The sequence below is a fragment of the Aegilops tauschii genome, chromosome 3 (assembly GCF_002575655.3).
Source record: "Aegilops tauschii subsp. strangulata cultivar AL8/78 chromosome 3, Aet v6.0, whole genome shotgun sequence".
NCBI classification, from domain to species: Eukaryota; Viridiplantae; Streptophyta; class Magnoliopsida; order Poales; family Poaceae; genus Aegilops; species Aegilops tauschii.
This window is the reverse complement of record NC_053037.3, coordinates 5245619-5269565: the sequence shown is the minus strand read 5'-3', so window position 1 is coordinate 5269565 and position 23947 is coordinate 5245619. Positions and strand designations below refer to the sequence as shown.

General features: G+C 41.7%; 2 protein-coding genes across 4 annotated transcripts; both read right to left on the bottom strand.

Annotated features, from left to right (window-relative positions):
- Nucleotides 1-1241: 1241 nt before the first annotated feature.
- Nucleotides 1242-5805, bottom strand: LOC109738484 (fatty acyl-CoA reductase 1-like). Its single transcript, XM_020297576.3, has 10 exons — nucleotides 5645-5805; nucleotides 5430-5533; nucleotides 3845-4044; nucleotides 2980-3080; nucleotides 2684-2876; nucleotides 2419-2580; nucleotides 2259-2340; nucleotides 1875-2147; nucleotides 1651-1778; nucleotides 1242-1529 (listed from the first exon to the last, which is right to left on the bottom strand). The coding sequence occupies exons 1-10, from the start codon at nucleotides 5733-5735 to the stop codon at nucleotides 1325-1327; spliced, it is 1539 nt and encodes a 512-aa protein (XP_020153165.1). The 5' UTR covers nucleotides 5736-5805; the 3' UTR covers nucleotides 1242-1324.
- Nucleotides 5806-11953: 6148 nt separating this feature from the next.
- On the bottom strand, nucleotides 11954-17557 carry LOC109738482 (disease resistance protein Pik-2). Of its 3 annotated transcripts, XM_045234521.2 has the most exons (5): nucleotides 17370-17476; nucleotides 17173-17250; nucleotides 16765-16835; nucleotides 15238-16291; nucleotides 11954-14205 (listed from the first exon to the last, which is right to left on the bottom strand). In XM_045234521.2, exons 4-5 carry the CDS (start codon nucleotides 16125-16127, stop codon nucleotides 12228-12230), a joined length of 2868 nt encoding a protein of 955 aa, XP_045090456.1. In that variant the 5' UTR covers nucleotides 16128-16291; nucleotides 16765-16835; nucleotides 17173-17250; nucleotides 17370-17476; the 3' UTR covers nucleotides 11954-12227. The 3 variants fall into 3 exon arrangements, with proteins under 3 accessions (XP_045090456.1, XP_020153163.1, XP_073365878.1); XM_020297574.4 differs by having other exon boundaries at nucleotides 17173-17557; XM_073509777.1 differs by lacking the exon at nucleotides 16765-16835 and having other exon boundaries at nucleotides 17173-17557.
- Nucleotides 17558-23947: the final 6390 nt, after the last annotated feature.

The window sequence follows — 23947 nt, the reverse complement described above, 5'->3', positions numbered from 1 at the left end:
TGCCGTCCATGAAGTCGCACGGCCCCATACAGTATGCATGGTCGGTGCTGAAAGTTGTTTTTCGCACGGCTCCATGCTCGCCGGAGTTAATGGCATGTCAGTTTGGTAGAAGAACATGAGGGAAGGGTGAAAGGAGGAAGCCAAGGGTATTTGTGTCTCAAATTTAACATAATGGCATATAGAGGAGGATGGAAGAATTGTAATGGCATTTTACCAACTAGTGAAAGTTATAGTGGCACTGATCTGTAGGTCTTCTTTTAAGCACATATGATGGCTTCCATGATCGCTGGATCATCAACTCCTTCGATGACTAGAGCTGAGATGCCTAAGTAAACCCCGCTATTGTCAAGGCAGACCGCGGCCCCCGAACCTCCCCTGCTGGGTTTTTTTATTTCCTTCTTCTTTTTCCATTTTTATTTTTTCCAATTTGGTAATTTGTTTCTAATTCATGCAATTTTTCTGAAATATATGAACTTTTTTCTCATAAACTTTTCAAAATCATGATTTTTTAAATATGGATTTTTACTAAAATCTGTGATTTTTGTAAAATCTCGTGAACATTTTGCAAATCAAGAAACTTTTCAAACTTGTGATTTTTTTTCGAATTATCTGATTTTTTAAAAATTACATCAACTTCTTTTTGCAGTCAATGGTCATGGTCATAGTCACGGCCATGTTCGCGGTCAATGGTCTAGGCGAGCGACAGATTGAGAGGGAATGCGCGCAAGGTTGGTGATGTTGATCATGGTGGCATCACCCCCGCCGAAGAGTAGCAGCAACAACAGGTGAGGCAGGAGGTTGGGAGCCGCTACGACTCTACTTGAATCAGTCACTTCTACAGTTCTACTTTTATACAAAGCGTTGTACTGCTAGTTGGTCGTGCCTTCCGATCCGCATGGTCTGCTTGCTAGAAAGCACATCTTTGTCTCCGATCCGCATGCTTTCATGATGCGACAGTGAGGTCTGAATTCTGGAGACGGCGGCGACGATCATGCCGAAACGATCACTTGGAAAACAGTACTCGCCGGATAGCGACGAGGGATCGCCGGGTAGATCGGAGTCTCATGGCAAATGGATTGCAATAGATATATATTTGATTTTTTTTTTCTGACGTGCAGTTTATTGATGCACAAGCTGATACTACATACTACATAGAGGATAGAGCTGATACAAGAAATGTATTTTATCGATAGAATTCATAAGCTAACAAAATAATGTACAATACATATTCACCAGTGTTGCATAAATAATATACTCCCTACGAACCATATTACCTGTCGCTGGTTTAGTACAAAGTTTGTGGGAGCAGTGAAATTATTGTATTTCAAAGCCTAGCAACATCGTTTGAATTTTGGCTAGTCGAATGTAACTCAGTCTGCATATATTTGAGCACACCAGGAATGTGAACATTGTAGAAATAGTCATCCCAGTTGATGGACCTGGGGTCAAAATCAAACCAACATGCTTCATTGTTATTTTGATCCTTGTTCCTCACCATCCTTAGTCTCTCCAAGTTGTTGTCATCAAAGCTACACCAGATTGATAAATAACTCAAAGTGCAATATTTTAGGTAACAAAATATTTGTAGAATTTTCTTTTTGCAAAAGCAAAACGGAAACTATGTTTTGACAAGATTGAAAAGTTGCTTACCGTCCTTTGAACAGGACGTATGGCGCGTAGAGCTCGGTCAGCAGTGTGAGGAATCTGTATTTCCTGTTGTACTCACTGCAGCGCCGTGAGAAAACACCACAGAGTGTAATGTTCACTAGGTGAAGCATCTGTCGAATCAATCGCAACACGAGCTCATAATATTAATCTCCTTCACATCTCAGCTCTATGAAATCAATGTGTCGACATTGAAATGGTAAGCTAACCTCGAGGGGAAGCTTGTAATTGATGGCCATGTACAATCTTAGACTCGTAGTTGTCCTAAAGAATCGCATCTTCTTTAGTCGCACACGTTCACCATTCCTCCCTGTGCATGGTGGGTTGTCGAAGAAGTAGCGGTGGCCCGAATCTGCGAGGATGGCATAAGTTGCGGGGTTGTGATGTGATGATGTTACATGGTAGATGATATGTGCTTGCTGATCCTTCGAGTGTGCTACCATGGCAACCATCATAGCGCTCACCACCATGTCCCCTGGAATCTGTCCAAACCACCCCCATCAGGACCACACCTCATGGCTGGTTAATCACTTGCTACCTTAATCAAGTTTCGTTCCAAATTTTGGTTGGTAATTTGTGAACAGATTACTAACCACGTCCATTATCAAATCCAGGTCAGCTAGGAAGAATGACATGGTCTGCTTGGCATATCCGGCAATCACTATATCGATTGTCCTATGAAAGATAAAAGTGCAGCATTACATATGGTTGTACACTTTCGTTAATAGTAAACAAATGTTGAGTTTCTGTGACCTTATTCCTTCCATCCATCCAGGGAAGGGATCCTTGAGAGTACTAGTTATGATGCTTGGGCGGACGATGACCATCGGACAGCCCTCGTGCAGGTGTTCTAGCAGCATCTCCCCCATTGCCTTGGTGAAGACATAGGTGTTTGCCCATCCAAAGTGTCGTGCTCTTCATTCAGTTGTCCACATGTAACAAATGTATCAAGTTTACAACCATACCAAGAGGTAGAAAAGAGTACAAATGCATAAGTATGTTTCTAGTCGTGTCTAACCTCTTGAGGCCAAGCTCCTTCATGGCTTTTCTCACAACCTTGTCAGTTGAGCAGTTGGCTATTAGTTCTCTCTTGGTCTTGTTGATAAGATTTAGCTCGGATTCGATGTCCAGATATGTGCCCACCCTTAGGGTCTCACCCATCAAGAATGGCTTCTCCAATATTAGCCCCTCTTTTTCACCAGCTACATAGGCTGTTCAAGTAGTATATCACTTAATGAGCTCAATTTTTCAGCATGTGATGACACACCACCAACCACAAATTCATAGATCATATGTAGTCTTATGATTTTGCACCAGTTGAAACATGAAGCAACATCTTGAGCTTCGGACACTTCTTCGCAAATGTGCAGACGTGCTTCGCTCCCAAGACATTTGTGTCGAAAGCCACATCATATCTAAAAAATAGCATCACATTTTGATCAATTATTTCAAGCACATGTTTCTTATAATATTACACCTTTTAGTTCACAAGCAAGTCTTTTTTGGACATTGACACCATCAAAAAGGTGTAAATCTAAATACATGTGCTTTTGAAAAGTGGTGGCATGCGAGGCCGGGATGAAACAATATTTGAAGAGTGGTGACATGTGACGTGCTAGATTATATGAAGTTTTGGAAACAATAGCTAGAAAGTGGACTGGGCAGACTATTAGGAAAACTAAAGTTGGAAAAAATTCCCTACTTCTAATTATCTGGAGATCTAGTTAACTAACTACATAATTAATTAATTGCATTAATGACTTGGTTTCCAAATTGATTCCGCGCGAAAAAAAGGTCTCTATTTATATGGACCTAATGAATTGTGCACATAATTAACTGGTTGTCTAACTAATTGCATTAATGGCTTGACTTCCTAATTGATTCGGCACTCAATTTCCAAATTGTTTTCGGATTAATGGCTGCGTGCAAACGACGATGATGTACACATTCCTCTTTAATAGTAGATATCATTGTATGTATATAGTGCGCAAAAAATAAAATATTCAAGAAATACATTTGACATAATATATACGTATAATATATAAAATTGACAAATAAAATGATTAAGATGATATCCCTCTTCAAAACTTTATTTTGACTCAAGGAATATCTAAAACTTCACTCATTTGAGAACTGGAGGGAGTATGTAAAAACTCTGCAACCAATAAACACATCATACCTTTCAAAGAAATTTGTAGTCGCTGCCCCGCTGATGATGATGTCTATATCCTTGGAGAATTCTTTCAATTGGGAATTGTCTAATCCAAAGTTCTCTTTCATGATATTTCCGACCAAAGGACAAATCTTTTCTTCAATGAAATTATCGAACCCTACACCATGATTTTCTTTCAACACACGAAAGATCTCCCTCCCTGTGACCTAAAAATACCAAAAGTTCATTGGGAAATGCTATATACCTAAATAGTTGTTCTCATTTAAAAAAAAGAATCTTGGCACGCTTTTAATATTTTAATACCCGAAAGGACATGCCCTTAACTTTTAATTTTTGAGAATTGTGCATAAGGGAGGAACACTACTTCAATGGCCAATGAGAAATCTACGAAGGGTAAATCCCAATTATCAGCTACGAGTGGAACAATGACTATATGGGCAACCCTATGTAGTGTAAAACCTTGGCTAAACCCCATCGACTAGTCTAAAAAGGAAATATAAAGTTAATCTCTTGGCACGGTCTGAAGAACTAATAAGTTGATTTTCTTTAAACCGACGGTTGCACCGAGTACCTGAAAGGTTTTGAATGGAAAAGCCCCACTTTCTAGAATCAAAATCCTCTATCCCTCCAAATTTTTTTAGACTACTCACCTTAAAAGACATCTATTTTCAATTTTCAGTTTATCACCGATTTCATAGTAGCTTAATTGAAGCATGCTCTACTTGTCTCTGTCATATTCATATCGGCCTTTTCCCCTCTACTCGCAAGCCCATACGTGTTGACATCATGGAAATGACCCGGTTCATTATGTTTAATTTTTAATGGTACATTTCAGTTTTAGATTTAATCTTATGGATATACCAAACAAAGAGTTTTCACATTTTTCAAACTTTAGGTAATTTCCTTAGCATTAAACAACATATTTGGCTTTAGCCAGCAAGAGCACATTACATGCATCTTTAGCCAGCGTGATCTTGACATGCAGGAAAGGATAGTAAACACACGCTTGAATTAATTGCAATATAATCACACTTTTCTTTTTATGCATGCCGATGCATCATGTACATGCTGCTTGCCCCGGTGTTTAGGTTGCAGCATGGCATGAAGGTTGGAGCTTCCTCCTTGACCAACGGCTGGTACAAACATTCCTTGTTGGAAAGCAGATAAGAATATGCAGAATTAGATAATAGCTAGATGTGCACATTCCAGTATTTTGTTTGCTTTTAAGGCATATTCAGAAGAAAATCCAGTACCTATTGGTACTAAATATTAGAACCTAAATTGGGGAGCGCCATCCGAAAGAGAAGTCAGTATATGTGTACCCTAAGATTGGGGGTTGGGAGTTGAGTGTGCAAACCAAGGCCCTGCTTGGATTCAATGTAATTTTTTGTGTGTTACATGTATTTATCTTAAGTTTGAACAATATACTGGTGGGGAGCAAACTAAAATTATACTCAATCCGAACAAGGCCCAAGATGGCCTATTGGCTGGACAAGCGTACTTCCATAAAATTTAATCGACATTGTTTAAGTATTAGACACAACAAATGTGCAATTCTGTAGGAGAACGGCTGGAAACGAATATATTTCACCTCAGTTTGAATACGAAGCTTCGCAGATTCAACATCTGGGGCCCGAATTAAGAGGAAGAGCTTCTTCACATCTGGCTGAACCCTCAGTATCTTCTCCACAAGCACTAAACATAAATCATGCATGAAACACCAACATATAAGCCTCCAGATGATCACCACACATGCACGGTACATCCTGACCTGAAAGGTAGTGAGTGACATGCATGAACACATACCTTTTCCTAGGAAGCCTGTTGAACCGGTGATGAGGATGCTCTTGCTTCTGAAGTACCCTGCAACGCTGTCCGCATCCATTCCAGCGATCATGGTGCTCGACTTTTTCCCAGACTCCAGAAGACTATGTCACTTGGTGAAAGACTTTGAAAAGGTGATGCGGACTACCTATCTGGCTATGTATTTATAGGGCAGGAAGGAGATGGGTTTCAGAGGTTAAATGGAACAAGGCAGCAGCGGACCAGCTATAGTTTAGGAACTAAAGGGCAACTCGATCCGTTCCAATTGTTTGCTTAATTACTTTATTTCCAAAATTGCAATATAGAACCAACGTGACCTAAACTGTAAAGTGGTGCTTCTACTCGACCAGTATATATTATGCTCAACCACTATTCTGGCTCAACATTGTGATGTCCGCCATAGTCAATGTACTAATCGACTCTTCTTGGTACAGCTAGGTCCTTTCCCCCAATACTTTTGGAACCTCTGAAAGCTTTACTATTTTTAACTATTTAACAAAAAAATATTCCTCTATTTTGTAGCATGGATAATTGCAATCAAGCACAATCAAGAGTTATGAAACAAATATTTTTCCCATATCGACAAAGCACAAGCAATATTGTCATATCAGTTGGGAATAGGAAGAACTAGTCATATAACAAAATTCTGAAAGAAACCATTTGGATTCCTAAAAGTAAATTCCCCAACCACCAGTTGAGACTAATAAATGGATATCATATCAATAGGGAAGAGGGTACATGGTTCCTACTCAGTCCTAGTTAGCCGTACCAAAAAGGATGGTTAACCAACAACTAGTCCAGTGTTAACTCCTGTGGCATGGCATGGCGCAGTGGAGACTCGGTTTCGGATGGGTGGCGATGGACTCGTGCAGGAGGACGACGATGTCTGGCGTCGTGGTGGCGTCGATGGCAGAGAGGCCTGGCAAGGTCGATGCATCAGTATCTGATCTGAGGATGGATCGATGGATGAAGGAGGTGAAGGCCCTTGCAGCGTGCACATGTGGTGTCCACTGAAAGTGCGACGGGCCGGTGTGTAACCCAGTCCAGGTATTGTGGCTTGGATGGGGCATCCGGCATTAGATGTTAGGTGTTGGTGCGATGACTGTTTGGTATTAGGCTCGAACATTCGGCACCCCTTCATCACGGGGATAGGAGTAGCAACAGGTGTTGCCAAGATGATGGCTTCAGATTTACTGATGAATTACCTTGTAAGGGCTTTGTGAATAATTAATAAAATGACTGCATGCATCGCCCAGATGCAGAGGCCGGGGTACCTCCTCCTTTTCCAAAAGAAAACTCCCGTGGCATGCTGCTGGCTTCTGGAGTGTTGAGTGTTCCTGACGTGCAATTAAAATCAGAGAAGGCCAACACAACTGAATTTGTTCTAGAGAACCGCGATAGTGAGTGACAAGTACAATATGACAGAGCGATAGTGAGTGATAAGTGGAACGGAGAGTGCCAAATTAAAATGAGAAAATAACGTTGCAACTAAATCTGTCCTAGAGAATAGCGATGGAGAATGCTAATTAATGCCACAAAAGTCAGATGATGTCCCTATCATTCTGGATACAAATACTACAGATTGCTCACATGTACACCATCCTTCCGAATTCAAATTTGGATGTTCACAACATGATGGATCTGCAAACCATATCAAGAATGTACTCCCTCCGTTCTAAATTACTCGTCGCTGAAATGGATGTATCTAGAACTAAAACATATTCAGATACATCCATACGTGCGACAAGTAATTTGGAACGGAGGGAGTATGACATAGGCCTGCTGTTGGTCGAACGCCTATTGAGAGATGGTATTTCAAGGCTCGCTTGATGCGATGATTCTTGAATTGATGGGCAAAACTCACCATCAGAATATCAAAAAAGAAAAGCAATATATATCCGCCACAGGAGATGACCTTGACAAAGTCGTTGACACAAATGCATTGTCCTCACAGGAGATTGAGATAAAAAAAAGATCCTAAAATTCTAAACATTTTTTTTAAAACGCGAACATTTTTTTTAAACATGAACCTTTTTGGAAAAAGTTTATATTTTTACAAATGCATTGTTTCCATAATTTTTGACATTTTATGAAACGTGTAAACATTTTTTAAACGAGAGTAGTTTTTCAAAATGAGAACATTTTTAGAAAAATTGTTTTTTTTGAATGCGTGACCATCTCTAAAATTAGCAAACATTTATTAAAATATTTGAACAATTTTCTAAAACCCAAATATTTTTCAAAATATTAATCATAGAATTGAATATTTTTAAAACACAGACATTTATGAAAATTTTGAACTATTTTAAAAATGCAAACCTTTTTTCAAGAAATTTAAATAAATATTTCTGAAAGAATTAAAATAAAAAGACCTGAAATAAACCTGCATAAAAGATGAGAAAACCGGTCAGGACTTCGAGAAGGTCCCCAAAACCGGAACCAAAATCTCCTCGGCCTAGCGCCAATGGACCGGCCAACATGGAGGCCCGAACTAATGATCGAGAGTGGATGCAACATTTTATGGGCTGCACACTGGCCTGTCAATGCCTGCTCATGGGGGGTATACCTGGCTTGCTGACCTACCGAGTGACGGAGGCCCCAGTGTGAACAGAGGCAATTCGCTCTAGGACTGTCAAAGGGGTGCCATGTGTGGCTTATCCATCCCCTAGATGTAAATTGTATCCGTATCAACGTTAATCAATAAAGAGGAGCGAGTTTTGCCTAAAAAGAGAAGCCCAGAGCATTCTTTCAAAGAAGAAGAATAAATGTCCAAAGCATGAACCACGATGTCATGTACCAAAGTTATAAAAAAAATGTTTTTACAGTTGCTTTATTCGATTTTGCGAAGCAGCGACCACACAAATTCATCTAAAGGAAGCCATGCCACAGAAAACTTTACGCAAAAATAAGAAAGTGGGACGCCAATTCTGAAATATCAAATCAGAAACCTAAATTCCCGGAAAAAGAAACAAAATAGAAGCCAAAACTGAACTGAACCTAGCTCAGTGTGACAGTGCACAGTATTCAGGTACATCTGTCTAACTTTCATAAAATGATTGAAAATTTAAAAATGTTTCCCAACATTTCACATAATGTTAAAAAATATTTGTGTTTTTCTAAATAAATTTTCAGAAATGTTAACAGTTTTTTAAAAATTCAAATTTGTTTTGTTTTGTGCATTAAAAAATGTTTGTGTTTTTCATAAAATGTTCATACAAATTTTTAAATTTTTTATATGTCGCCCGTACCGATTCGTAATAGAAATCACCTATGGGCGACGCTAGCGGCCAGCCCATTTTACCGCGGCTGATTGCTGCGCGTACGTTTACTTTTTTTTGCAGCTAGTTCTGTTCGATTTGCTGGCTGCATGGGAGCAGTCGCCGTAGGGATTCTTTTTCCTTTTTTTTGACTGGTTTTCTTTGTTTTCTTTTTCTTCTTCATTTTACTTTGGTTTCTTTGTTTTTTCATAAGTTTTTCTTGGTTTTCTTTCTTTCTTTGCTATATTGGTTTCTTTGATTCCTTTTTGGTTTTCTTTGTTTTCTTCTATTTTCTCTTGCTTTCCTTTTTTTTTCTTGTTCGGTATTTATCATTTTAATTTTTTAAACACATGTCTACTTTTTCTGAGTACGCAATTACTTTTTAACGCACACATAAAACATTTATTTGATACACTTTGGATTTTTTAACACCTTTAGGAATACGCGGTAAAAATTTCAAAATTCACTTTATACACATTTTAAAGGAACTTAAGATTTTTTTAACCTATAGAAACATTTTTTTACATTGTATAAACATTTTTTTAAATGGCATGCACAATCTTTTGAATTAAGGGAGTTTTTGCTAAATTCATGTACATTTATCTAACTGTATGAAGCATTTTTTTTACAATACACAAATATTTTTGTTTTATATTACATACAATTTTTTTCTAAAGTTTTAAAATTTTGAAAGTCGCAACCATTTTTTAAAGAATGGTACATACATTTTTTTCCGAACTAGATGAGATCCCGTGCGTTGCGGCGGAAATATGTTGCAATATATTTCAATAAGATTTGGTTGTTTGAAACATTTGGACTAATAATATATGAAAAAACTAAAAATACATATTATATATTGCATTGGCTTATTGTATAGTCAAAAAATATTTATTGAACATAGGTAGTATAATATAATGAAATTTTGTGTCATGCATGTTGGGTGGGCCTTTGATGAGGCGACATGTGTGCATGGCTTATGTGTGCATGTTGAAGAGATAGAATTAGTGAGGATTAACTAATAAGGAAAAATAAGTCTCATGGGCCTTTAATTATGTCAATGTGTGCATACTAAGACAATAGAGGTAGTGGGGATGAACTATTTAGGTACATAGGAAACATATTGAAACTTTTCCCCCATGCGGCTGTTCTGATTTATTTATTTTGTGATACATTGATAAATGTTTTGATAGCTTGAAAATTTTCATCACCAGATGAAATTCGTTGAAAATGTGGCGAAAAAAACAAAATCGATGCTCCAAAATGCTTTCACATTTTTCCCCAAATGACGTTTCATGGGGCCGCACTTGGTTCGTCGTTACATGGTAACATCTATGCCAGAAAAACTTCACGCGAAACAAAGAAAAGTGGGACACCAATTCTGAAATATCAAATCAGGAGTCTAAATTCCCAGCCAAAAAAAAAAAGGATTTCAGGAGCTGAGACTAACTGAACCTAGCTAGCTCAACAGTGTGACAGTGTTCAGCTGCATCTTTCTAGCTTGATTAATTGGCCCCTTGCTTGTAGCCCGTGCAGGTCCTAGCTAGGTCAGGTGTGAGGATCCCCGCTGGCATCGGGCGCCGGCGGCGCAACGCGGCCGCCGTTTCTCTGGCCCATAGACTTGTGGAGTAGTGCTGCAAAAGTTAGAAGCGTCAGAGTCAGCTGCTGAACATTCAAACAGAACCAGGTAGAAGAAGAACGAGCAAGGGAGGATACTTTAATTATAGCAAATGCTATAGACAGGGCCGGCGGTGAGATGGACAAACCTTGTAGTGTCGAGAAAGAAAAAGAAAGCTGCCGAGATGCAGAGAGATTCAGTGGTGGGGTGGATGTAGCGTGCGTACCGTTGTTGGCTCCGGCGAGGAGGCCGCCGATGCTGAAGAGCCCGGCGAGGAAGGCCAGGGGCAGTAGCAGCAGCAGCAGGGCGTGGTGGATGTGCAAGGAGCAGCTGCATCGTTGCTTCATCGCTCTCTCTCTCTCTCTCTCTCTCTCTCTCTCTCTCTCTCTCTCTCTCTCTCTGTCTCACTGATGTGCAAGGAGTAGATAAACAAGACCAGCAAGTATCGTATCTGCCTGCTGCTTCCCTGGCTCTGAATCTGAATTTTGTGGCAAGATGACAGGAAGAACCAAACAAGTGAATTTTGTGGTTAGGATAAACTCTTGGAGGGCAGTGAATGGCTGAGAAGAAACGAGACCTATACTATACATACAAAGTGTATATCGGAGATGTGGTGTAAGGTCGGCAGAGTAGTTCAGCTAGCATCTTGGTTGGGTTTTGTATATAGGCGTCGCACGTGTGGTGCATTGATGGCGGTATCGCGCCAAATCACTGTGGTCAAAACTCAAAACAGACCGGCCCTCCATCAAGGTTCTATATTTTTATTTTTATTTTGTAAGAAAATTTACAATGTTGCAGACGAGACGACCACCACTGGATCGTGCGAAATCACCCGTGTCCTCGGGTTGGCAGGCATCTTGCTGACTTTGGCAGACAAACAGCTACAACCATGGGATCCTTGCTAATTTATCATGGCCAAGCACTTGGTACAAACCTGGCCTCCTGCCATGGAAGACAATGCATTGTTTTGTTAGCAGAGAAAGAATGGCGTTTTGGTGGAGGCCGAATTTTTGAAAAATTCAAAATTCAAAATTTTCAGTTTTAAAATGATCTGGAAAAAAGTTGTACAAGTTTTTTTTTCAGAATTTTTTCAAGTGTAAAAATATGAAACAGTTTTCCCTGGCAACCACAAACTGTTCCCTGCGGACCTCTAATGCCTTTTTCTTCCTAGGTAATGTGGTCACCAATGTGAAAAATAACACTACATGTAGGAGTATTTTACAGGTCGTCAAATCAGTGTTGACAGAAGAAAAAAGGGATATTGAGATATCAGATGCTAATGTTGAGATATCTGAAGCTAGTTCTGTTGTATTTCAAAAGCATTATCAATCCACAGAATCATACCACACAGTATGTACAGAGGAAGGACAGCAAAAAAGACTTCGTCCAGCATGTATTCTCAAATACCACACAAATCACTTCATGGTGAAGGTTTTCTCACGATCGATGATAAAATGCCTTTGCCAACGTTCATAGTTTCAAGTTAAAATCAACTCTTGCAACATCAACTCTTGCAACATCAACTTACAAGCCCAGAATGAAATAAGGTGTCAAGTTCAAAACCAAATAAATAATAGTGGCGTACAGGAACCGTATTTGTTGGAGTACGAACGGCATCGATAAAATCAATAATCTCAACAAACAGAGTGGAAATGTAGGATGATGAGAAAGCGCTCCAAGAGAATACCACATTTCAACTGGTGATGACATGATCCACGATTATCTTTGGCTTCTTGATGGTCTTCAAATCTTCTACAATGAAGTTGGTTATTTCATCTGCTGCGCTATTGACTCTCAGGTGCACCTCCTGGAGGCTTTTCAGGGTGTCGACGCCGAACAGGCCCTCAAAGGCTTCAAACCGCATCTCGATCCTTTCGAGTGCTGGCATTGCATCTTTTGGGAAGCTCAGCTTTGGCACTAGAGGTGCAAAGAAGCGAAGCAGCTTAAGGCTCTTGAATCCTCCACTTGGGACGAAGATCTCCCCGCCGGACTCCGATTTGTTCTTCTCAAGGATGTCTTCTATGGCCTCATCCTGCTTCGCTGCACTCAGCGAAAAGGTGAGGGAAAACAACGAAGGCAGCTTCCAGAGGAGCTCAAAAGTATCCATCCGGAGAACAGTTACAGAGAGGGTCAATTTGTGGAGGTTATCGAGTTTGTTAATCCACTTGGGAAGACTATCCAAGTTGCCAGAGAGCTCAAGGGCGCTGAGGTATCTTGGAGGTGCGGACATGGTGTCCAGTGAGTTGATAAAATCAGATCCCTCATCATTGAGCGCCAGAGTCTGCAGACCACAGCTGCCAAGATACTCGATTGCAGAGCGTAATTCTTTGAAGATTTTACTATCCTTCAATATTATGAGCTTGTAAATGGCAAGCTTCCTAAGCCCTGTCAACTGATGGAGGCCTTCTACACCTGTCGATTGCTCATCAATCTCGATCCCCGACAGTATACGAAGTGCTTTCATTGTCTCCTTATTAATCTCTTGAGGCAACTTCAACCCCCTTCTTGGGTTTTTATTCCCACCAAATATGTTGATTATCCGTTTGAGCTGCCCTGCAGATTTTGGCAGCTCACCGACATCAGTCTCCCTTAGGTCGAGAGTTTCTAAGTATTCGAGTTTCTCAATCTTAGAGGGTATTTTGGAAATATCTGTTCCCCGAAGGCTCAAATACTTCAGCACAAGCATTCTACACATGTCCTTCAGATGTTTCTCTTTCAAACCCTTGCAACCCTCAAGATCCAGCACTTGTAAAATCCCATTATTGAAAGAGTGGAAATGAAGTTGGTCCAGGCTCCGGAACATGGTCAGTGATCGCACTTGCGACAGGTTCATGTGTTTTGTTGAACTTCCATGTTCGGAACCACTGCTTTGCACGGAGAGTCGACGTACTTTATTGGTCGACATTGGTATCAGCCAGTGGCCACCAACCACAGTAATAAAATTCTCTTCGCTTGACTTGGACACAATATATTCAAGAACCATATCATGAACTTGAAAGCTTTTTACCTTCCCATTGCTGCTGTGTTCAACCGGCCGTATTATCTTCCTTTTTATCAGCTGATTAAAGTATGTTTCTGCAACTTCCTCGTCTGACAAGCCATGCTTCTCACTAACGAAACCTTCGGCTATCAACCTCCGGATCAAACGCTTCCTACTAATTTTTGAACCCTTAGGAAATATGCTCAGGTACAACGAGCAGGTCCTGAGTTCTGCAGGCAAATCATTGTAGCAGTACTCGAGTATCCTTGTAACACCATCCAAGGTGAGAGAAGGCACCGACTCTGGAAATAATGATTTGCACACTGCTTCCCATTTTTTGCTGAGTGTGTTCGGGTTGCTGGCAACAAGACCAGCCATGGTAACTATGGCCAAAGGCAGACCCCTGCATATCTTGCATATCTCCTCAGTGACTTGGTCCAGTTCTTTCTCGCTATATTTGATGCTTTTGGATTCAGAAACACTTCGCTTAAATAACCTTTTAGACTCGTCTTCATTCAGAAATTCGACTGGATGAACAAAATCAATCACTCCTTGGGAGCATGTGGCACCAACAGCTTGAAATCTTGTAGTCACTATTACTCTGCTGCCTTTTTTATTTTCATGTGGCAAGCACTTTCTGATACTCTCCCATGTTTTTGCAGACCATATGTCATCAATCAAGAGGAGATACCTACCAAGAACAAGGAAGTAAAATACAAATTAGGAAAAGAAGTGCACACGTATCCAAGTTTATCTTTGTGAGAGACATACTATGTGTTAAGTGGCTTCTATTATAAATGTGCAACTATCAAGAAAATTGACTGCTTGAACCCTACAATTGGGTGTCAAAAAGTTGTGTGGGGTATCCTCTGTTCATGCAAGGACTGGGTGCAGATGACAAACTGTTCATTAATTATTGGACTGTCCTAACTGTGTATTGTTTGTATGGTTAGAGGATCTCCAACAGCTAGCTTCAAAAAAAAAAGAGGATCTCCAACAGCTGCCCTATTTTAGGGCACGAAAAAGCTGTTGGAGTATAATTTAGGGCGCGAAAAAGTTCTTTTTTTTTTGCATGAAGTGACTTGATGCAAGCTCTGCCTCCATTGCTTTAGGTTTTGGTAAATAACCGGCAATAGATCCTGATTTATTCAGCTAAATAGATCCCCCCTTGTAGATTGGATATTTTCAAATGATATTTAAAGGAAACGGTTGTTTAATTTCAGGTTTCTGACGTCACTGTCTTTCATGCCAAGCTTTACGCTCTTGCTCTTGCAAATGTGTGGGTGGATCAATTTGCGTAAATGGTCGCTATCCATGTCGCACAATCTTTTCAACTGAAATTTTGGCCATTGTCTCAACAGGAAGAGTATGTTGGCAAATGTGCCAACTGCGCCTTTTAGTTCTAGAGTTTGATTAGTGACAAACTTCATTATCTGACATAATCTTATTTACCTGCGCCTTTTAGTTCTAGAGTTTAACTTCATGCTTGACAGCCTAGGATCACAAATACTATCTTACGAGGCACTAGTTAGGTTTAGAACTTAGACCTATTTCCACTATGGCAATTGATGAAATTAACTGAATAAACATATCACAACAATTAGTGATGGGTCAAACTATTGTGACGTGTATAATTAAATTTGTAATCTGGATGGAATAGTTAGTTTACTTGTCACAAAACAACAGCCAATTGGCGAAGAAGCGAAGAAACAATTTATAATACCTTTTTTCAGCCAGATGATCTCGTAGTTCGTTCACGAGTTTATCGTGGCTAATTTCAAATTTAATCTGTTTTACATCAGAGCTGCCAGTCTTGTGTTGGTTCTCGTGATCACTCTCCTTTGGCTTGACTTGTTTTAGAATCATCATGAGGACTGCATCTTCATCATAGTTTTGAGACACGGTGACTGATGCCCGATAATCAAATTTATCCCGGACCTTTTGGTACAAAGCCATTGCAATAGTGGTCTTTCCCACACCGCCGAATCCGACTATGGACAGAACAGCTCGCTCCTCATAACAACTTTTATCAGATTTGGCTAACCAATCCTCAAGCTTCTCCATGTCAGCCGTCATCCCCACAGGCTCCTTTGTACCAATGAGCTGACGCTCTGTGAGCTGATGCTCAGCAACCTCGTATGTTCCAGCGCTAACTCCAGAGCCATTCTTACGGTTCCTTGGGTTGTGCACCCCATATCTTCTACGTCGCTCACCAATCTGTTGCGCTCGCACCTTCAGGTCAGCAATCTTTGACGCAATGTCACGGCGAGGCCACCACATCCGGAGTTCATAGAATCTTGTCCTGATGAATAAGCATTTAACATCACTGCTGGGATCGCGGGGTATGCGGTGGGCAAAGTCATCAATGCAATCTTCAATGTCATAGCCCATGTCACGGATCTGCTTCATCCAGTCCTTCATCCGGTTGTCATGGTCATCCAGGGCAGTGCTGAGGTCACGGAGGAAGGCCTGCATGCTTGTAAGCTCATCGTTGATGTACTGAACATCACGGCGGACTCCACGGACCAGAGCATACTCCTGGGCAAGAAGACCGCCCAGCTTGCCCAGGAGAGACCTCATGGTAGCATTCGAGGCACCTACCACCAACTCCATCTTCTTGCTCTTTATTTGTGTTCTTCAGTATCCAAATCTCTTTTTACAGAACCTTAGCAACTGAAGGGAAGGAAACCTTTGTTGTATGGAGGTGGAACCAGATGCTGGTCAGATCAATGGAAGGCACCAACACAACAGTCTACCTTCAGGAATCAGTTGCTTGCCTACAGGGTTGAGCTTGAATTAGGGTCACCATATATCAAAACACAGCTGTATCATCGAGTACAATAAGCAGAGCGCGGCAGGAGCGGTTAGCTATCTCAAAACCAAGCAACAATAAGCAGTTCATTAATATATGGGATCGGGATTTAAATAGGCCCAAACTAGTCATTCTAGTAGGTAATTTTTGTCTTCAATCCATAATATATATGCTACTAACAGAATTTTACGTTTTTGTCTAAAAAAATTGTCAATCTAAAAAGTATAAATGTTTACCTGTATATTCCAGTATGAAAACACCAGTTTTTTAATTCCAAACTGAAAACAGAACTAATAAGAAAAGCAAAGGATTCACATTCCGCAGCTATCTTTGCTACATCCGGTCTCACAATTACTGGATCTCAAATCCCTAGTTCTTTCTTCCTAAAATGGAACTGAAAACGCCCAAACAGATTGAATGAAGTGAAAAAATGGCTACCTGGACCTCGGATTCCACCATATATATAGGTGAGAAGCAGAGCAGCCTACCTTGGTGAATCAATTGCTTGGCTACAAGTACAGTAAGCACAAGATTAGTACAAATCTGACACTAATGTCGTTGGATTTTAATAGGTTAAAACTGCTGACTTCGGCAGGCAAACACTAATGTCTAACCCACAATCTATGCTACTAACACAATTTTATAGTTTGTGTAGAAAAACAAAATTTTACCTGGTAATTCCAAAACTGAAAACAGAACGAATAAGAAAACCAAAGGCTTCGCATTCCCCCCACTAACTCTGCTTACTTTCTGGTACCAAATTTACTAGTAGATCTGAAACCCCAGATGCTACCTCCTTTTCATATAACGAAACTGGAAAAAACACAAACAAATTGAGATGCTTACTTCAGGTCTTGCAGCTGCTACCTTTGCAGACCCCAGATCCCTAATTTTTTCAAAACGGGTTGAAGTGAAGATGGTTATCTGGCCGAGAATCGCAGCAGCGCCGACGCCATGCGATGGGGAACTATCAGATCTACTGTTAGAAGGAAAAAAAATAGGGAGTAAAAGGAGCAATGGTGGAGTGAAGAAGAGTGTTGAACTTGGGACGGAGCCGATTGGGGAATTTGCCCCGAAGCGTCAACGGGAGTCGCCGGAGCAGTGAGTTTTTTCCTTTTTTCTTTTTTAGGGTTGCGAGCAGTGATAAATTTAGCCCCGAGCAGGGGAAGTGCATGGATGTACCCTGCTACTGGTACGTCTTCATGTTCTATGTGCGTGCATAAAGTTTCGTGGAAAATTTACTTTTTTTATGATGTGTGCAAAAAAGACAAAAAAAATTATGTCGTGGAACGCTATTTAGAAGCACTGAAATTTGTCTTTTTTGCGGAGACAAAACAAAAAGACATTTTTTTCACAAAACTTTATACCGCGCACATACATTTGCGACATGTATGCATGGATTTTCTTTTGAATTTTTTGAGATTTTAAAACATGCTTAAAATGCATTTTTTGAAAAGTGGGTGCAGATGCCCCTGGGTTCAGGACGTGCCCACTCCCCCGAGCAGATCATATAAAAAAACCTGGCCCGTGAAAAAATATATGGGCGGCCCATAAAACTCCGGCTCGGCTGCTATATCTTTCGGATCCGACGCGTTTTAAGGTTCCTATCCGCTAAATCCCGCATCTTCCTCCGCCGCAATTCCTCTCTCTCTGGCGCCCAATCCACCCACTCCGGTAGTCATTTTCCGCACGCACAACCCCTTTAAGGTTCCTATCCGCTAAATCCCGCACCTTCCTCCGCCGCAATTCCTCTCTCTCTGGCGCCAAATCCACCCACTCCGATAGTCATTTTCCGCACGCACAAACCCTTTTCGGCTTCCTCAATGTCGAGTGGAGGTGGCGGGCATGGTGGCCGAGGGGGCCACGGCGGCTCACCGCCACCTCAATCTCAAGTGGAGTTGGCGGTCGAGGAATGGCGTCGCGTGTAGGCGAGGGAGTGCGTCGTGCTCTCCCGCAGCAGCTGCCGGAGGCCATGGAGGGAGTTCAATCGGATCAGCGACCTCCTTTGGCTGACCACCAAGTGTTTCCGTGAGGCGGAGCGCAAGCTCGCCGAGGCGAAGGAGGCGGTCGCGGTCAAAGAAGAAGGCGTTGCCGCATGGCTCGAGGTTCGAATGTGCGATGAACTTTCGGCGAACTATGGTGGCGTGAACTATATTTAAATTATGCAGTATATTATGAAGGACCTGCTCTGTCGTGCCTTCCGCGGTACCGCAATTTTTTTTACAATATTCCTTAAACGAAATTTATGGTATCATGGTTTACAAGATCTACTAGAGATACTCTGAGCCTTGAGGTTTGGTCCCGTATAAGACCTGGCAGGCCGACTCATAGTGGGCCGGCCTGGCACGTGGCTAATCAGGACGGCATGTCATGTGGACCGCTTGGGGCCGTGTCTGGGCCACAAGGTTGTGCACCGCACGTTTAACATTTTTTCAGAACTTTTATTTTATATTAGCCACCAAAACAGCCCATATAGGCCCTGAAAAAGAAGTTGAGCAAATGTTTTGCCATGAAAGACACTTAGGTCAACAAAGAATATTTTTAGAATGAGAATTGAGAAAGACAAAAATTCGAATAACTCATACTTGTCTCATGAAAAGTATATTGAGAAGGCACTTCACAAGTATAGGAAGAACAATACAAAAGTGGAGAGATGTCCACCATTATCCCATTTCAAGTTGAGCATCAAGTAGTGTCCTATCGCTGATGAAGGAAAAGGAAATGCAAATGTTCCTTATGCTTCAACAGTTGGGAGTTTGATGTAAGCTATGGTGTGCACAAGACCCGGCATTGCTCATGTAGTTAGTACTATGAGAAAAATTATTTTTAATCTAGAACGACCACATTGGGAAGCCATGAAGTGGATACTCACATATCTTTGAGGAAACACTAATATGAAGCTTTGCTTTGGTGATAGTGAGCCCAAGTTGATTGCTTTTTGAGATCCAGGCATGGCTGGAGATGTTTTTTTTGAACAGTGAAGGGCCCCGAAGGACAGGAGGAATTCTACTTCATATTATTTGGTTACTTATGAGGGGGAGCGGTGTCATGGCAAAACATGTTGCAAAAGTGTGTGGCATTGAATACAATTGAAGTTGAATTTATTTCACTAATAGAGGCGAGCAAAGAGTTATTGTGGCTCAAACAGTTGGCTTGTGTGATTGTATTTGAGCAAGATAAGTATATGTTTTTTATGACAACCAAAGTACCATCCACTTGAGGAAGAATGCAATCTTTCATTCAAGGTCTAAGCATATTGTACACATTTCATCCGCTTTGTTGAAAAGATGTTTGAATGTATATGGCCACGGTTAGATGACGACCTCCAATGTGTCCGTGAATTGGTCTCTAGCCACGGACGAATGTGAGAGAAAAATCTGTGTTTTGCTGTTCAAGATGCCGTTAGAGATGGTCACATAAACCGATACACGTCCACATGGTCTCTGGGAGCAGGTGGAATCTAATATTGTTTTTCTTTAATCCAACGACGCATGGAGATTGATGGTGCAGTGTAGTTTAATCCGGGCACTGCAGTCCAACACTAGTAGAAAAAGGGCCTATTGTCCCGGTTCGTAAGGCCCTCCTGTCCCGGTTTTTGAACCGGGACTAAAGGGTCGTTACTAACACCCTAGGCCTTTAGTCCCGGTTCTTACACAAACCGGGACAGATGGGCCTCCACGTGGCCGGTGCAGCGAGCCCAGGCAGGAGGGCCTTTAGTCCCGGTTGGTGGCACCAACCGGGACCAATAGGCATCCACGCGTCAGCAGGTGGCAGGAGCTGAGGGTTTTTTTTGAAAGGGGGTGGTTTAGGGGGTAATTTAGGGTGTGTAAGCTAGCTAACAGAGAGAAGTGCCCTCTCTTATTTCCGTGCTTGGTTTACCAATGCTACTGCTATGCCTAAACATGGCTTAGATTAAAGTGAAGGCAACATGTGGTGCATGTCGAAAGTAATATTAATCCTAACTTGATCAAGTTTGGATTAGTACTACTTTCGACATGCACCACATGCTTGTTGCCTTCACTTCAATCCAATCCATGTTCATTTCACCCACTGATATATAATAACTCTTCATGCCCGCATCATGCATCATCATAATAATAAGTCATACTAATCATCATCATACAACTTCTACTCGTTATTAATAACAAGGCATACGATCATCATCCTCATAGTCATCGAACCAACCCTACTTAATTGTTCTAGGCACATGATCATCAGTATTAGGTAGGAACTAAATACCCTCTTTAAGGTAAAATAGCATAAAACAATATAGATCCTGACTCTCCATTATGAAGAATGGAGATCATCATGTCTCCAATTCTTGCGCTTCGCTTCCTTTTGCTTCCAAGAACCTCCTTACGTCTGTCCATACATTTTTTCCATTCCTTGATTTTCATGTCTCCACTTCTTTTAGAAATCCGGTATGGACATTTCAGATTCGTAGGATGACCTGGACGTATGTTCAAAACATCAAGGCGACCACTCTGATACATCAGATGAGGCACACAATCCTCTGGGATTATCTGTTGAAAAACATAGTAATAACTTTATAGCAATGATGTGCTAGTTTTAGAAGTATGCAAAAGATGCACGTATGTCGTAATAGTAAAACATCTTCCCAGGGTATCTTCATAGTAGTTACCGTAGTTCAACACGTGCACTAGTGGCACGTATTGACCATAATGTGAAGGAGTTTTACAATAGATATTGTAATTCTCAAGATCAGTACAAAATCCGACCAGATGAGTTTTCTCCTTATAAGTTAACTCAGAGCCATCGGTGTAGTAGGTTCTGTCTACCATGTTCCGCACATTGTTTGAACAATCAAAATAAGTTGTCAATGGAAATAAGCTGTCAACTATTTTGAAATGAACAATATAAATTAGCTAATAACTATGTTTGAGAAACTCACATAGCGGTAGAATTCGAGGCGTATCAACAAGGACCCAAATGTCCATATTGTCTTGCTCGATGTCAGGATCACCAAGATCCATGGTGACAAGCATACCCTCATCAAAACCATACATCTTGCAAAATGCTTCCCAATTTTCGCAACCAAAATGGGTTACGCTCTCAGAATTATACAGATTTACTTCAAAATCCATATCATGATGGGTCCTTAGGTGAATTTTCTTTGTTTCCATACTTTCATGGTCTTCATAACAAGACCAACTAGGGATGAATGTAAGAATGACAACTGCATGTAGTTATCCATAAGGGTTGACGATGGAAGGGGAATTGCAAACGCGATGAACACAAGTTCTCGGGTTAACAGCGGGAGTGTCTTCAGGGTCTTCACGTGCAGCAGACGATCATCAGTAATAAGGGGCTCTCCGGGTGAAAGTGATAACGAGATCCTAATGTTAGATTTAGCAAAATTCACTTAACCCGAATAGAAGAGAGATCAGAGTCCCGGAGTATAGACAAGGAGTAAAAGATCCTAATACCACCCAATGGCGACGTGGGCCCGTAAGCCACACAGCCATGTTAGTAAAAGTTTTTCAATGACTAGACTCGACTTCGGCCAAGGAGTTGGAAAGGGGGATTCCTACAGGCAGTTGGCTTTGATACCAACTTGTGACGCCCCCGATTCAATCGTACACTAATCATGCACGCAAACGTGTACGATCAAGATCAGGGACTCACGGAAGATATCACAACACAACTCTAAAAACATACATAAGTCATACAAGCATCATAATACAAGCTAGGGGCCTCGAGGGCTCGAATACAAGTGCTCACTACTAGGAAAAGGGCTATAGATGAAATGGGCACTAATGGCGCACCAGACATGTGGTGCGCCATTGCTATGTAGCAGTGGCGCACCGTGTGCTGGTGCGCCATTAGTGTGAAATACACTAATGGCGCACCAGACACACGGTGCGCCATTAGTAACAATTTTTTTTTATTTTGCCAGACATACTAATGGCGCACCAGGACATAGTGCGCCATTACTAGTTGTAACTAGTAATGGCGCACCAGCAACATAGTGCGCCACTAAAATATTTTTTTTATTTTTTACTTTTTTGCAAAACTACTAATGGCGCACCCGGGGCAGTGCGCCATTACTATTTTAAGCTAGTAATGGCGCACTGCTCCCCCGTGCGCCATTAGTGTTTTCTTGCAAAACTACTAATGGCGCACCACCAGCAGGTGCGCCATTAGTAACCAGGGTTACTAATGGCGCATTATGTGGTGGTGCGCCATTAGTAACCTGGGACGAGCTAGATATTTTGGACAGCCACACCTACCCACTCACTTTCCCCACTTCATTCTCTCCTCCCTCCTCCAAGCTTGTCTCGGCTGCCTCCTCCTCCTCACCTCATTTGCACCATAAATTCATCCAAATTACGTGGTTAAAGCCCCTTTTTTTGATAGGTAAGTAAGGGGGAAGCTATCTTTATGTTGTTCTCCCTCCAACAACGTGCACATGCACTTTTTATGTCCTAGCTAGATCTATGTATGTTTGTGGTGTTGCATATGTTTGTGGTGTTGCATATATGTTTGTGTTTGCAGGTACCGGTATTTGAAATGCGATAGTTGCCAATATTTTGCCGGAATGTTGATTCATTTCCGTTTCGGCGAGAATTTTAGCACTATGCATTCTTTTTGGTCCTATTTTTAGGGAAAGTCATGCCAAATTTTTTCTTGGTTCTAAAATATCGTTTTGCTCTACCCCGCAGGTGACCATGGTCCGCACGATGACCGAAGGCATCGTGAATAGGTTTTTGAGCTCCGCAAAGGCCGAGATGCTTGAAAAGAACGAGACGGAGATAAGATGTCCGTGTCGAAGATGCAAGCTGAAGAGCCTTATTGTGGACCCAGATTCCGGGCAGGTGCGGGACCACCTGCTCTTGCGTGGTTTCATGGATGGCTATCGGTGGCAAGGTGATGAAGATGACTATGAAGTCGTCCATGGGGGTCGGGCAAGAAATGAGGATGGGCAGCAAGACAACCACCGCGGCTCGGGCGGGCGAGAAGACGAAGAACCTCTAGGACATGATCACGACGGTGATTTTGTACACAGTCGTCATGTAGAAGATGCCAGACATGATGATGAGGAAGATGCGGGAGCAGATGAAGGGCATGATCATGAAGATGAAGATGCCGGCGGAGCAGACGACGATGGACCATCGATGGGCTGGGTGCAGGACCCTCATATTCAAGAGCTGCTTCTCAAGCAGACGGATAACGCAAGAGCTGCCGCCCGAGAGAAAGCCAAGCTGGATCAACTGGAGATAGACGCGGTTACTCCATTGTATGAAGGATGCAGGCCCGAGGATACCCGCCTGAAAGTAACGCTCATGGCTCTGGAGATGAAGGTAAAGCACAAAATGACCGACACATGCTTTGACGAGAACATGTCATTCTGGCACGAACGTCTTCCCAAGGGGAACAAGTGCCCGACCAGTTTCGAGGAGGCGAAGAAAATCGTGTGTCCTCTGGATTTACCGCACGTGAAATACCATGTGTGCATGAACAATTGCATCATTTATCGGGACGAGCACACGGAGTCTACCATATGTCCGGTGTGCGGCGTCACTCGATACAAGAAGAGGAAGAAAGCTCCTCGAAAAGTGGTGTGGTACTTTCCGATCACTCCTCGTCTGCAGCGGTATTT